Raw genomic sequence first — 16,755 nt, 5'->3', positions numbered from 1 at the left:
AAGGCCGGGCGCTTGAATACTGTTGCAGATGCATTATCACGACGAGAAGGGACTGAAGATATGTTATTTGCTATTTCCCAGCCTCAAGTTTTGATATTTGATGAAGTCCGGGCAGAAGTCGAGCAGTCCCCAATACTTCAAGAACTTCAAGCTAAAATTGAACAGGGAAAGATGGATGTGGATTGGGTATTTCGAGATGGATTGTTGTTCTTTAGAGACAAGGTTTATCTCTTGCCAAATTCACCATTGGTAGCTTCTGTCTTGTCCGGGTTTCATGATAGCACACATGAAGGTGTTCAGAAGACCATGCAACGTATTCGCAAGGATTTTTATTGGCCAACTATGAAGGCAGCTATCAAGGATTATACTGCTGCTTGTTCAGTTTGCCAACGTAATAAGGCTGTTAACTTGAGTCCAGCAGGACTGTTACAACCTTTACAACTACCTAATCAAATCTGGTCGGATATCTCCATGGATTTTATTGATGGGCTGCCAAAATCATTAGGTAAAACAGTGTTACTGGTAGTTGTGGACAGGTTCTCTAAATATGCACATTTTATTCCTCTTGCTCATCCATATAATGCGTCTTCTGTAGCAAGAATTTTCTTTGAGAATGTTGTTCGTTTGCATGGTATCCCAGAATCAATTGTTAGTGATCGAGATCCCCTCTTCACTAGTACGTTCTGGAAAGAATTATTTCATTTATGTGGGACTAAATTAAATTTTTCATCTGCTTATCATCCACAGTCTGACGGCCAAACTGAGGTTGTTAATGCACAATCGAGATGTATTTGCGATGCTTGGTGGGTGATCATCCTACCAAATGGGTAGAATGGATTCCATGGGCTGAATTTTGCTATAACACTTCTTTCCATTCAGCACTTCACACATCTCCATTTCAAGTTGTTTATGGCCGCGAACCTCCCAGATTGCAATCCTACTTGGTTGGTTCTTCTCGAGTTGATGCTGTTGACCGAGCATTAATAGACCGCGATGTTGTCTTACAGGATATTCGAGCCAAGCTCCAACAAGCGCAACATAAGATGAAGATTGTTTACGATAAAGGACATCGTGATGTGGAATTCTCTCCGGGATCGTATGTCTGGTTACGTTTACATCCATATCGCCAAAAAACTCTGGCTAGCCGTGTCTATCATAAACTTGCTCCAAAATTTTATGGCCCTATTGCAGTTTTGAGGCGCATAGGATCTGTAGCTTATCAACTTGATCTACCTGCAGGTTGCAAGCTTCATGATGTGTTTCATGTGTCACTTCTTAAGCCATTCAAGGGTGAGCTACCTGCAGCTCTACCTACTCTTCCACCAATTGAAGAAGGACGCATTGTTCCTACCCCTTGCTCTGTGCTTCGCTCCCGTCTGAATCGTGGTAATTGGGAACTTTTGGTTCAGTGGTGTGGTTTCTCTGTTGAGGATTCCACTTGGGAGAATGTAGATCATTTCAAATCTGCCTTTCCAGACATCAAGCTTGAGGACAAGCTTTTTCTCCAGGAAGGGAGTAATGTTATGGATGCATTGTTGGCAGAAAATTTACTAGACGCAAGAATTAATAGGATAGATAATGATTGATATTTTCTGAATTATTTTGTCAGCTTTGAATAAAACTTCCCTTAGTGATTTAGAACTCTTGTTATCTCTTTTAGTTAGGACTCTTTTCTGAGTTAGGATTCTTGCTATTTCTTATTTGATTAGGACTCTTGCTTTGTAACCTCTATTTAAGAGAGTTGACGCTTATTAATAAAGGAGGTTGAATTTCTTCAAGTCACAGAGATTTGGAACTTTTCTCAAACAAGTTCCCAGGTGTGCAATTCCCTGATTGAATTGCAAATCCAGCAATCATAGACAAGTCTAGGAACAAGAACAAGGGCTTAGACCTTCGTGTTGGGCCTGGCTTTCCTGTTAATCGTCCAGCGACTCGATCCAAAATTAGGGACCATAACAGTCTACTAGGAGGATTAAAAATTATCGGCGCATTCAATAAGCTTAAACAATAAAAAAACAACTCAAACTGTCATAATACAAAAGTAGTTGGCAATAAGAGCTCCCAGACTGAGGATAGACAAACAACTTTTCTAACCTTTCACATTTCTTTTTTGTGTTTCCTCTACCACATTTTATGGGACAACATGGAATTGGACGAGAATATTAAAATGTAAAATGTCTAGACAAAACAATTACACAAATACTAACTAAACTATGGTATTTAAAATGAACAGCAAGCACCGAGCAGTGGCGGAGATAGAAATATTACTAAGGGGTGTCAAAATATAAAATAAAATAAAAACACGCGAAGAAATAAGGGACATATAGTATATATGCATAAAAATAGATTTTTGACCTAGCTAAACAGTGTAATTTTCTGGTGATTGACACCCCTTAACATAAGGTGGCTCCGCCACTGGAACCAAGGTGGGAAACACATAAAATAGGATAGTACTATTAAGGGAAAATGGAAAAGGAAAAAGAGAGGCAGCATGAATATGAACAAGATGCAGGACAATCTGTAGTATGATTTGACCAGAAAGTGGAAAACTAAATAGAAAAAAAGGCTTCAGCAGAAAGGCATTTAAGTCAAAATGGAAGACACAACAATAAGTAAAAATCTAAGAGAGCAAGCAGTATAATGCTTTCTCATAGTAATATTAAAACAAGTTAATTCAGAAAGGCATTTAAGTCAAAATGGAAGACACAACAATAAGTAAAAATCTAAGAGAGCAAGCAGTATAATGCTTTCTCATAGTAATATTAAAACAAGTTAATCCACTTGTGTAATATCAAATAAAGTGGTGATTCATAGTAGTCCAGCAAATGTTGCCACTCTCTATGGCTAATTCAAAACTAATGAAGCCTCATGTCAGAAGGAATCGTACAACCTCTTATCTAATTTTTCCTGCTAATTAAAAACTTGGATGGAGGATAAATTTCCAACAGAATCAAAACCATCAACATGCTTGAAGGCCCAGACAAACAGATAGATACGGAGTGTGCATACCTAAACTCAGCTCAAAGTGCATAATTTGGAAATTTTAACTACATACCGAATTGAACATGGTACGACTGTCAATCTTATAACAAAACATAAATCATCAACAATGGTGAGAGTTAATGCTGGAGGCTTCAAATGAGAGAAAAAATGTTTATGCAAATATCTTCTTTTTTTTTTTTAATAATGGTGGTGTCTAGATCAACTGGCGCGCACCTTCGACTAATTCATTGGGCACTTCTACCTCCGACCACATGTACCAAGTAAATCTGTCCCCGAGACTTAGGCAGATGGAGAGAATTCACCTAGTGTGCCCTATATTTCCTAATATCTCAACCCACCAAAAGTGCCACGGAATACTAATTTAAACCAAAGACGACACATCACTAACTGAAATGAAGTGGAAGGATATGCTAGTTGAAACAGAAAAAGCATAGGCAACCTAATGATCATTTTAGAAATGCTGCAATCACACAATAAACTCAAACAAAGGCTTTACCTATTAGGTAGTACATTGTTTTAGCTACTTCACTCAGCTGAACTATAAGGTCCACCTTGAATCCATCACAGCTATTAATTCACCCTTTTGGCATCAGACATAGATTTATCCCCATGAAAGCCTAGGGGAAAAAGTTCTCACTTACAGAGTATGCTACTTTTGAAATTTCAAACATCTCAATGATTTTCCCTAGCATGGAGATTCTCTTTTTTTTGCGTGTGTGTGTGTAGGGAGTCAGTTATACTAATTATAGACTTGTATCTCTATGGATTACACGTATGAGGTCTTAGAGAATCTCAATATTTAGAAAACCCCTAGTGTGCCTTAAAGTGGACCTTGACGTAGCGAAATGGATAGAAAATGACACATAGTTGATTGACTGAGTTGGCATTCTGGAGATAATACTAATTGTTACATTCCTTTTAAATTCACCTGCTGTTGCGATCACCTGCTAACAGTATGCATAAGTGTTTCCATAGCATTTTTCTTGAACAATATAATACCATCTAACACATGCGTCATCGGTGTAATTCAATCTGCTAAAATTGGTTACTTATCATTTACTGTATGTTACCAATTAGTGCTTATTACATAAGATTACCTGTCGTTACCTTTTAACTAACCTGATTGTGTAAATACGTTTTACACAATGAATGCATAAAACTTATACTCAAAAGAAGAACAAAAAAACGCCTTAGAAATGATAAATTTTGAAACATATGAAGACAAAAGTCATCACATTTAACACTCTAGGTCAGTCTACAATAATCCTAAATTCCAAAATCCATAGATTCTGTTTATAATTGAACAACCTATATCAGATGTATATGAAATATAAACTCAGATAGAACAACAAAACTCAACTGTTTCAACTGTCATCACCAAAGAGGCGTTGAAGGCGTGAAGCAAAAGCACCAGTGGGCTCCACAGCAGCTTCAGCAAGGAGGCTTTGCTTGATATTATTCATTCTTAAAACAAGGCCTTCTTGTTCTTCCTTTAGCGCAGCGTTATCCTCCATCAGATCATTTATGCGGTACTTTTGCCCAAGCGATCGTACACTAAGAAGAAGGATTCCTGTCATGGCGAAGAATTGTATGAAGCTGTTTTTCCTCTTCATTGCGTTTGCGAAGAAACCTAACGATCTCTTAGGGCTCTGATAGCCGCCGGCAGTGGCGGAGCTCGACGGTGGTGTAGGGATAGCCATCGTCGGGAATGGAATTCGGCAGGTTTACAAAATGCGACTCCAACAATTGCCGCATTGACCGTATATATTTAGGACTTAGCCGCACTCATAATTGAGAAATCGCATACCACCATTGCAATTCATAAGTTGCATTCTTCCATTGCGATTATAAGTCGCATACTGAAACTGCAGTTTACGAGTCACATTTTCACATTTATAAGACACATTCCTTGAGATTTATAAGTCTCATTCTGCTATAGAAATTATAAGTAGCATTGCCATTGCGATTTATAAGTCGCATTTTTCATTGCGTTTTATAAGTCCCATTCTTGCACTGCAATATATAAGACGCATTTTGCGATTATAAGTCACATTCGACCACTGCGATTTATTGAGAAGATGAGGTGCCTCGGCACTTCCATTTAGAAAGAAAATTCGAAGGTTTTAGGCATGTAGCTTCCCTCCCCCCTCGTCGGGCGGTGCTTGTGTGCCTGAAATCGGGCTTGAAGCTCTCACCTTACTAACAAGCCGAGAGTTGATGGTTGTTGGTCACGACTATTATTAAAAAGCTCTTATGAAGATGAATATTTCACATGGAGGATTGTGCATGTCGTATTTACTGAATACGATTTATAGTATCATTTGCTATATGACCAGGGAATGAGATGTGATGTTAAAAATCTAATCATGTTTATACTATATCGTTAAGGTTTCGAATGAATATCTTGCTAGATCGGTCTACATAGATCAAGGAATGGGTCTCAAGCATAGCCTTGTGATGCAACACTAAACGATCTTTACATAGTCACTATATGTGAATGCACAATACTAGTATTTTTTACTATTAGTCTCATCAAAATTAATTGAGAATCAAATATGCTTGGAAGAATGAGTTGTGGAGCGTCAACTGATTTTTTGAAAAGGTTAGTCATTTATATATAACTAGTTTTTGACAGCGTTACTGTGTTAAAATACAAAATCAGGAAAACAAAATTGTTAGAAGAATTAAAGAAATCTGGAAAAATAGTAGAGTTTAAGAAATATTCCGAGTCCACAATTTGCTTGTGTGTCCTTAAGAATTTTAACCCCCTCACAAGTTGCCAAGGTTATGGATTAAATCCTCCCAGGATAAAACGAAATAAACCTTCCTGCAACAGTGGCAATACAAACTGCAGGATACCAACGAACTTAAAGAACGGAGCAAATCACACTTATGAATTTGAGAGAGAGAGACTGCGAATTAGAATGCAGTATATTCAGAAAGAAAGAAGTTCTCGAGTGTTTTTCGTATCTAGAAAATGGACCCTTGCCTCAGAATTTATAGGCAATTATCAGAAGAGGTGTCTGGAAAAGGTGCCTTTTCAGAAGAATACGCTGCCTGCCGCGGTTCTACCGCGGTCGCGGCAGAACCGGGGTCAGAGGAGCCTTCTGAACCTGCCTGCCGCGGTTCTACCGCGGTCGCGGCAGAACCGCGGTAAGAGGGGCTTTCTGAACCTTCAGCAGTAGTGATTTGGCATTTAATTAATTATTAAATAATTAAATAAATTTTGTCCAAAAAATAATCTTATCGATCATTTGACAAATCCAAATCCAAAGCCAAAGCCAAAGCCGAGCCGAGCGAGCGACGACGACGGCGCGAGGGTTCATTCTCTTCAACTCCTTTTATGAGCTTTAAGAAGTGATTCTACATATAAGCACACAAATGTGGTTGTCCCTCACCAATGATGGACAAAGTGCAAGATAAAAGTTCACTTCTTCAAATTTTCAATTTCCCTCCATTTTATTTCCCTCCATTTCCAATTCACACTTCTTCTACTTTAAAGCCCAATGGCTTAAAGTCCAACAATCCCCCACATGAATGGGAATGGCTGTATCAAGAAAGATTATAGATGAAAGCTATGTGATTTTGCAAGTAAGGATTAATTGCATCTGGATAAGTAGGTTTCCCTTTGAACTTTCCGTAGTGAACATATGTCGGATATACTCGGTCAATCGGTAGATTTGATATCTTTGAACCGTCGAACTTTAGTGTATACCTAGACAACCATATGTCACACAATCAACCCTTAACCGTCTTTTAGTTCTCATTGTTGTGTTCGTTTCAGCCATGAACACCGCCTGGTCTCATAAGTGCGTAGAGAATTGGCCTTACAGAATTCTCATTGAAGCGGCTTCCACTTCACACTTACATAGGTGATTCCTAAACGTGTAATCCTTTAGATTGACACTATTTGATAACTACCACATCAAACTTAGGTAATCATTAAAGAACGTGTAAAGTTCTATCCTTGTTACTGAACATTGTCTTCATCACGAGAATGGACCAAAGATTTTATTTTGACAATGTTGAACCGGTCAATCACAACTTTGTTTGAGCTCCTTGAACCTAGATCTCGGAACATCCAAAATTCTAGGTAGAGTTACCGCCATGTTGACTTGTCCTCGGCCATAGTCCCATTCCCTTAGATGATTTCTCAACTCCCTCTCTAGTTAAGCCTTTTGTAAGCGGATCCGCCACATTATCCTTTGATCTTACATAATCAATAGTGATAATTCCACTAGAAAGTAGTTGTCTAACGGTGTTATGTCTTCGTCGTATATGACGAGACTTTCCGTTATACATAACGCTCCCTGCCCGTCCTATTGCAGCCTCACTATCGCAATGTATGCAAATAGGAGCCAAAGGTTTTGGCCAGAACGGAATGTCTTCTAAGAAATTTCGAAGCCATTCAGCTTCTTCACCGGCTTTATCCAAAGCTATAAACTCTGATTCCATTATAGAGCGAGCAATACACGTTTGTTTGGAAGACTTACAAGATACTGCTCCTCCACCAACAGTAAAAACATATCCACTTGTGGACTTTGTTTCTATTGAGCCGGTTATCCAATTTGCATCACTATATCCTTCGATAACCGCAGGATATTTATTGTAGTGCAAAGCGTAGTCTTGGGTATATTCCAAATATCCAGAACTCGTTTCATTGCTACCCAGTGATGTTTGTTGGAATTACTTGTGAATCGACTAAGTTTACTTATCGCACAAGCTATATCAGGTCGTGTACAGTTCATGATGTACATTAAGCTTCCCAACACACGAGCATACTCCAATTGAGACGTACTTTCACCTTTATTCTTTATAAGATGATGATTTAAGTCAATTGGAGTTCTTGCACTTCTAAATTCCAAATGTTTGAATTTTTCAAGTACCATTTTCACGTAATGTGATTGAGACAAAGCTAGACCCTGAGGAGTCCTCTTGATTTTAATTCCTAGAATTACATCGGCAACTCCTAAGTCTTTCATATCAAACTTACTAGCAAGCATGCGCTTAGTAGCTTGAATGTCGGCAATGTCTTTGCTCATTATTAGCATATCATCAACATATAAGCAAACAANGCTATTACATTTAGCTTATAAAGGCCCTCATTTAGGTAACCTTTTCCTACATACAAATCGTTCTTACTTAGTACAACACTATTAGAAACAAAAATACATTTGTATCTTGACAGAAGTGACGTAGACACAGATTCTTGCGAATTTCTGGAACATGGAGGACTTGGTTTAGAGTTACTATTTTTTCCGACGTCATCTTCAACGCAATCTTGCCTCTTCAATTTTGGCCGTAGATGAATTTCCCATGAAGATTGTCTCGTCGGGACCTGCGGGGGCATAAGAAGAAAATAACTCCTTGTTAGCACAAACATGGCGGGTGGCTCCATATCTATCCACCATTCTTTCGGATTTCCTACCAAGTTGCATTCAGACAACATGGCACACAAGTCTTCCATTTCATCTTCAACCATGTTGGCTTGATTCTTTTTCTTCTTATCATTCTTTGGCGCACGACAATCCACTGCCTTATGCCCAGATTTTCCACAGTTGTGGCAATTACCCTTGAACTTCTTCTTACTTGGGTAATTCTTTGGTCCAGAAGCTTTCTTCCTTTTCTTATTTTGTGGTGCCTCCTCAACAATGTTTGCCCCCATTATTGTCGAGTGTCCACGTGACTTCTTTTCAGCATTTTTGTTGTCCTCTTCTATCCTCAAACGAAAAATCAAGTCTTCTAGTATCATTTCCTTCCGTTTGTGTTTAAGATAGTTCTTAAAATCCTTCCACAGCGGAGGTAACTTTTCAATGAAAGCAACAACTTGAAAAGCCTCATTTATGACCATACCTTCAATAACAAATTCATTATTAATAATAAGATAAATCTTATTAATAAAATTATTGATTTGGGTCATACCTTCAGCAAGGAGGTCATGTACAATGACTTGTAGTTCTTGGACTTGAGTTATGACCGACCTAGTGTCAATCATCTTGAAATCCAAGAACCTTGCAGCCACGAACTTCTTAAGTCCGGCATCCTCAGTCTTGCACTTCTTCTCAAGCGCATTTCATAACGCTTTTGATGTTTCCATGACACTATAGACATTGTACAAGCCATCTTCCAAACAACTCAAAATGTAATTTTTGCACAGGAAATCAGAATGTTTCCATGCTTCAGTTACAACAAGTCGTTCATCATCCGGAGTATTTTCAGCCATGACCGGAGGATCCTCCTTGATGAAACGTTGCAAACTCAACGTAGTAAGATAGAAGAGCATCTTCATTTGCCAGCGTTTGAAGTCAATACCGGAGAACTTTTCGGGTTTTTCTGCCGGTGCCATGGCATGAGCAGGAGTAGAACGGCTTGACGAGGCAGCAGCACTCGTAACAGTAGCACCCGTTCCCGCAACACTTCCATTAGTTTGGTTTTCATTCGTAATATTTCTGTAAAGTTGAAAACAATACAGAACTTTGTTAAATCAGTGAAGTTTTGATATCTTCAAACTGAATATCAAACCAAACATACAACACGTAACAATGGTGAAGTTTTTATATACTTCAAACCCGTACGTTTATTATTCCGACAAAGTTTTTATGTACTTTAAACCGGACAGAAAGAATTATTGGAGTAGAAAGCAACAAGGCTTTAATCTCCAAAACAGTATACAAAATATGAATAACAGTTTAATAAATGTTTCAACACAGAAACGTTAGTAAATAAAATTCCTTAAGCTTGACAGCGTTACTGTGTTAAAATACAAAATCAGGAAAATAAAACTGTTAGAAGAATTAAAGAAATCTGGAAAAATAGTAGAGTTTAAGAAATATTCCGAGTCCACAATTTGCTTGTGTGTCCTTAAGAATTTTAACCCCCTCACAAGTTGCCAAGGTTATGGATTAAATCCTCCAAGGATAAAACGGAATAAACCTTCCTGCAACAGTGGCAATACAAACTGCAGGATACCAACGAACTTAAAGAACGAAGCAAAATCACACTTACGAATTTGAGAGAGAGAGACTGCGAATTAGAATGCAGTATATTCAGAAAGAAAGAAGTTCTGGAGTGTTTTTCGTATCTAGAAAATGGACCCTTGCCTCAGAATTTATAGGCAAATTATCAGAAGAGGTGTCTGGAAAAGGTGCCTTTTCAGAAGAATACGCTGCCTGCCGCGGTTCTACCGCGGTCGCGGCAGAACCGCGGTCAGAGGAGCCTTCTGAACCTGCCTGTTGCGGTTCTACCGCGGTCGCGGCAGAACCTCGGTAAGAGGGGCTTTCTAAACCTTCAGCAGTAGTGATTTGGCATTTAATTAATTATTAAATAATTAAATAAATTTTGTCCAAAAAATAATCTTATCGATCATTTGACAAATCCAAAGCCAAAGCCAAAGCCAAAGCCAAAGCCGAGCGAGCGACGACGACGGCGCGAGGGTTCATTCTTTTCAACTCCTTTTATGAGCTTTAAGAAGTGATTCTATATATAAGCACACAAATGTGGTTGTCCCTCACCAATGAGGGATAAAGTGCAAGACAAAAGTTCACTTCTTCAAATTTTCAATTTCCCTCCATTTTATTTCCCTCCATTTCCAATTCACACTTATTCTACTTTAAAGCCCAATGGCTTAAAGTCCAACAGTTTTAGGATACGCACGATGCGCGTGTACCCTATATCGAAATGTATAAAATTATAAAAAAATAAAAGCCCTTGAAAATACAATTTTAAAAAATATAAGCTCTTGAAAATGACGAATATAACATAAATAACCAATATAATCTTGAAAGATTAGTGTTCTATTATTATCCCGTTCTTTTATTTTAATTTTGTATCAAAATGACCGTCTAGGTACTTATTATAGACATATCAACTATAAAAAGAAAAAAAATAGTGATGGATCAATTATGCCGCTAATAATAAAAATTTATCTCTAATCATAATAGAATTAGTGATAGATTATAATATATATCACTAATTAAATAGATGAATTTTGTAAATAATTCCTATTTTGTAAAGTCAAAATTCTGTAATAAACTTTATTAATAATAATATTGGTTTCTTTTTTACCAAAAAATAATAATTTAGGTACTTCTGAAACTTAATTATGGAGATTAATTTTTATCACAAATTAATAATTCCTATTTTTTCCAACAATAATTACTATTAACCTAATGCCGTCGTAAATTTTAAGAACAAAGACAAATGGATTAAACAACTAAGCTTCTAAAAAAAATACATTCGTGGACTTTCCTTGTTGGAAAAGAAACTTTCCTCCTACTTTTTTTGTTTTCTTTTAGTGTCTTAATATTTCGTATCCTTATTTGGAGAAGATATCAAACACTAGATTATATTTTTTAAACTTCTTTAATTTAGAACTCCTAAATATTAGGAATGTTTTTTTATTTTACGATTTTATCCAATGTAAAATACATTTTTAAAGGGTGAAAAAGGCGAACGATATTTCGCTAAAGGCCTTCGTGCTTTTAATATAGTATAGATTATATAACCATAGGATATTTCACGAGTGATATGCTTAAATAATTTATGTTATAACCTCAAGCAAGTCTTGAAAATGAACAAATCAACATCCTAATGACTCATTTCATATCAGGGAAAAGAGAATGAAATAAGAAAATAAGAGAAAACGAGGAGAGAAAGTTAGCTCTACATTAGGAGGAACATGCCAACAATCATAACTTATAAACACAAAAAGGACAATACACTTACACTTTCGTATACGGGTGAACCCGAGCCCGTTGAACATCACAGTTTCCCGGTAAGACAAACGGAGTAGCAACATGATCGTAAGGAATCGGAATCTGGGCGGGAAGCCTCTCGTATCGGGGTTCGAGCAAGACACCTGCCCTCCGGGGCATCGGAACCACGTCCTCTTGGTTCGATTTGAGCCTCGAGACTTCGGAGAACATTATTGAACGACCGCACACGACTAACGAAGGGCCGTAATATCCGTGCCAAACCGAATATCACGGCGTGAATCTCGTCCCGTATCGATAGAAAATCAGTTATTAGAGAAACAGAGGATTTTTACCTTTCTTAGAATTGTACTTAGGGTAAAATAAAATTCTCCTACTATATAAAGGGGAAAACTTATTATTCATAGGACACATTGTAACACTCATATCAAGGCAATATACTTTTATTCACTATGTTATTCAAAGTTCTTATTTTTGTTCATCAGTACTTCATTAGTGTGAGCTCGGGATCGAGGGCAGGCACTTCATTAAACTGTTATTGAGTCCAGGATCACTCTCATTATTGGTTTGGCAATATATCACGTCTTTTATCTGTTTAATCTAATGCCATTAATCACTTGTATTGAATTAATCTACATATCCTTAAACCACGTATAAATTTAATTGTTATCCGTTTTTAGGGTAAACAGTTTGGCGCCCGCCGTGTGAAAAAGGATAATAGTGACAATTTGATACAAATTTCTATAACGCACTCTCATTTATGCTTGTTCTTTAAGATTTTAATTTCAGAAAAAATTAAGAAAGACAAACTCTCAATCTGCTCACTTGAACATTGATGATGAGTCTTGCCACCATGGCGAGAACAACAATATAGTACCCAGCAACACGGTTCCCCCTGCTAACCCCAACGGAGTCTCAGTCACAGACCCAATCGATGCCAACTCCCATGTGGCCATCAACGCTAACTTGCCCACCGACCCGAAAAACAATGTTCGGGGAGGAGCCAGGTCGTTAGCTAGGGGTATGCACGACGGCGAAGGTTATGGTATCAATTTGCGGGTGATCTTCGAAAAGTTACAAGCTCAACAGGTGACAATAGCCCAGTTACATAACCAAAGTCGCGCTCCCAGCAGAGGTGAGCCCGAACCATCCCGGGAGAACATCCGAAGAAATAAACGAACCTCCGAAGGGCTGGGTGAAGCTGAAGCCGGGGCTAGACCGAAATAATAAAGATGCTAGAGGAACTAACAAAGCAAGTGGAATTGGGGGGAAAGAAGATCGAAGCCAACGATAAAAAATTGGAGACCTATAACTTCAGGGTTAATCAAATCCCCGGAGCACCATCGATACTGAAGGGCATGGATTCCATGAAATTTGTCCAAAAACATTTCCCTTTGAGTGCAGCTCTGAAACCAATCCCAAAGAAGTTTCGTAGGCCCGAAAATTCTGAAGTACAATGGAACAACTGATCCAAATGAACATGTGACCTCCTACACTTGTGCCATCAAGGGGAATGACTTAGAAGATGACGAAATCGAATTTGTTTTGCTGGAAAAGTTTGGAGAAACCTTGTCGAATGGAGCTATAATATGGCATCACAACTTATCCCCTAAGTCTATTGATTCGTTTGCTATGCTTGCAGATGCCCTTGTAAAGGTGCACGTCGGGGCCATCAAGGTCGAGACTAGGAAGTCAGACCTTTTCAAAAAAAAAACAAAGGGATAACGAGATGCTCAGGGAATTCGTGTCGAGGTTTCAAATGGAACGGATGGATCTGCCTCCGGTCACAGACAATTGGGCCATTCAGGCATTAAGTCAAGGACTTCACCCACAAAGCTCATTGGCTTCGCAGCACAGTTGAAACAAAATTTGATAGAATACCTGGCGGTAACTTGGTTCGACGTCCATAACAGGTACCAATCAAAAATTAGGGTCGAAGATGATCAGCTCGGGGCCCCTTCCAAATCCGTGTATCCCGTCAGAACTAGTGACAGATCCAAAAGAGTTGTCGATCATGAACCAAGATCGAACAGAGATCGGTATCAACCATATAATGGAGATCGAAGGGGTAAAGGATCCGAACGCAACCCTGTGAGGAGTGAAAAAAGGAACGATTGAGGTCATAGTAGTCGGGAAGTCATGGGTAAGAACGGTTTCGACAAGCCACTCGGGGCCAAGGAGGCACCGAGACTATCAGAATACAACTTCAGTGTCGATGCTGCCAGCATCGAATCCTCTATCGGACGCATCAAAGATACCAAATGACCTCGACCATTGCAGTCCGATCTTGCCCAAAAGGACCCCAAAATGTGTAAGTATAATGGCACTCACGGGCACATGACCGAAGACTATCGACAACTGAGAGAAGAAGTAGCCAGATTATTCAATAACGGGTACCTCCGAGAATTTCTGAGTGATCGAGCTAAAAATCACTTCAGGAATAGGGACTCCAACAACCAGACCGAGCAAGAGGAACCTCAGCATGTCATTAACTTGATCATTAGTGGAGCTGACGTCCCCCAAGGGCCAATGCTAAAGCGCACTAAGGTGTCCATTACAAGGGGAAAATGGACTCGAGGTTATATACCAGAGGGAACCATATCTTTCAATCATGAGGACGCTAAAGGCATCGTGCAACCACATAATAATGCACTGGCAATATCTGTACTCATATATAAATCTCGAGGTAAGCGTATGTTAATTGATCCAGTAGCTCGGACAATATCACCAGATCGAGGAAATTGAACAGTGTGCTGAGGAGTTAAGGGAAATTGTAAGAAGAAAAAGATATTTCTGCAACCCACTATGCGGCCGCAGAATCACATCGCGGGCCGCAGAATAGCCGCAAAGCGAAGAAGAAACTTGAGCAAAATAGTAGGACCAATTTGGGTCCATTATGCCGTCGGCTGCCGCACAACGATTTCGCGGGCCGTACACCGATCGCAGATTCAGCATGGAAAATTTTCAGATGGAGGTTCTGCTAACTGCATAATGGCCACAGAGAAGGGCATACCTGCTCAATTCTGGAGGGCCATTTCGCAGCCCATTTCGCGAACCGCAAAAACATTATGCGGTCGCATATATGCGACCGCAAACCTGTGTCGGGGCTCCTATTTTTCTAATTTTTGAACCCGGCCCCATTCTAATAAAACACCCTTTGGAATAATTTTAGAAGGATAAAACATATATTTCTAGGGAGAGGGAGTGGCATAGAGTGAGAAAGGGAGTTCCTAAGCTTCATCCACCAATTCTTACTCAAATCTCGGAAGGTTAACAAGGAAAACACACTAGGTCTTCATCCTAGAGGTAAGATTCTACACCCTAACTCTTAATTTCAAAATTTAACTAGAAATGGGCAATTAGTAAGGAAATTCATGGGTATGGGAGTTGCCTATTTTGCATACATGTGTGATCATGGAATGTAGGGAGATTGTTGAGCTAAAATAGTAAAGAATGGATGGTAGGATGATGGAATCCTCCATAAAAGGACCTTGAAACCTTAATGCACACCTAGTGTTTGATAAAATGCTCAAATGAGCTAGATCAATGATCATCTTCCTAATTTTGATTCACTTTGTTATATTTCTAAAATAGATTGAAGTTGATATGAATTCCAGAACATTTTAGAGTTTAAGGAAGCTCAATTTGGCTAAACTCCTTTCTTAGAATCGAATCCCACGGTGTTCATGTAAGTTATGTAAGACCCGAGTTGGTCATTATAAAGTTGGCTATTTCGAGTAAACTTGTGTTGAAAGATATATGTTCAATATGTGTTCCAAATGCTCCTATCATGATATGTTATCATTTGAGAATGTGTTCAAAGTATGGGCTGTGTGTTAAGAATGTTACGACTTCAAGTCAAGTTTGAATGAAGGTTATTATGCCAAATAATGTGAAAAACCTCTATATGTCTAAAACTCATTGCTCACATGTGTACTTAAAGTCTTGAATTGAAAAGCCTTGTTGTTGGTAATGATGATGATGTTTGAAAGTGAGAAGGACGAGCATGAAATATGAGGCTGAGAATGATATTATAATTGTGGCCACTAGTGCCAATGAATTTAAAAGATCTGAAAGAAGCACGAAATGAGTTGATTGATAGAAAAGGATGATGTCTCGGGTGAGACGGCCTAGCCGGTCGGGTCATGGTCGGACGCCATGCCGCACACATGATGGTGATTGTGCTAGAAATTGTAATTGAAATTGTGATTGTGATTGATGTCTCAAGTGAGATGGCCTAGCCGATCGGGTCGTGATCGGACTCCGTGTAGAATTACGGTGGTATTGTGAATGATGGTATATCGATACTAAAGATCTCCCAACCTAAAAACATGGAAATTTACTTGAAAACTTATGTGGTTCTTAACTTGATGTTTTGGTATTGTTTGAGGCTTCTATTGATTTCATGATTGTTCCTCCTTGTATTATTACTTATTCTATTGAGAGGGTGTTTAGTTATACATACTAGTACTATTCCATATGTACTAACGTCCCTTTTGCCGAGGGCGCTGCATCTTCAATGGATGCAGGTGGCTCCACAACAGGAGGCATTGATCAGTGATAGCGGTACACGCTCTTTCCAGCAGACTTGGTGAGCCCCACTTCGTTTCAGGGTCATGTACCTTTTGTTCTTTGTATATGGTGTTGAGGTATAGCCGGGGCCTTGTTGTCAGCAATATCATAGTACTTCTTTGTATCTATTAGAGGCTCCGTAGGCATAGTGTGGGTTGTATATAGGTGTTGGGAAAGTAAAACAAGTTATGTTGTGTTTTGATCACTTGTTCCACTTCAAATCATAAAAATGTGTGTATTCTTAGACTTGTCAAAAAGAGTAACTAATGGTGAATTAGTATTGTCTATATGATCTCCCTATTGTTTAATAAATGAAAAATGTATTCTCTCTAATTATGAGTGAGCTTGGGTAGAAAGAATCTAATAGGCTTGCTCAGCCGGGTACAGTCGGTTGAGCGCCGGTCGCGCTCCCCGAGTTTGGGGCGTGACAAAGACAGTTTACGAAGAATATTCGGCCGCAAAATAAATG

At 38.8% G+C, this 16,755-nt stretch overlaps 2 protein-coding genes across 2 annotated transcripts; one reads left to right on the top strand and one right to left on the bottom strand.

Moving 5' to 3' along the window:
• Nucleotides 1-4,178: 4,178 nt before the first annotated feature.
• LOC109208717 lies at nt 4,179-4,757 on the bottom strand. The gene has a single exon (XM_019371865.1). The coding sequence runs from the start codon at nt 4,701-4,703 to the stop codon at nt 4,368-4,370; it is 336 nt and encodes a 111-aa protein (XP_019227410.1). The 5' UTR covers nt 4,704-4,757; the 3' UTR covers nt 4,179-4,367.
• A 9,264-nt stretch (nt 4,758-14,021) lies between these two features.
• On the top strand, nt 14,022-14,459 carry LOC109208720. The gene has a single exon (XM_019371869.1). It carries the CDS (start codon nt 14,022-14,024, stop codon nt 14,457-14,459), a length of 438 nt encoding a protein of 145 aa, XP_019227414.1.
• Nucleotides 14,460-16,755: the final 2,296 nt, after the last annotated feature.

Source organism: Nicotiana attenuata, unplaced genomic scaffold, assembly GCF_001879085.1.
Source record: "Nicotiana attenuata strain UT unplaced genomic scaffold, NIATTr2, whole genome shotgun sequence".
In the NCBI taxonomy this organism is placed as follows: domain Eukaryota; kingdom Viridiplantae; phylum Streptophyta; class Magnoliopsida; order Solanales; family Solanaceae; genus Nicotiana; species Nicotiana attenuata.
This window is presented reverse-complemented; position numbering and strand designations above follow the sequence as displayed.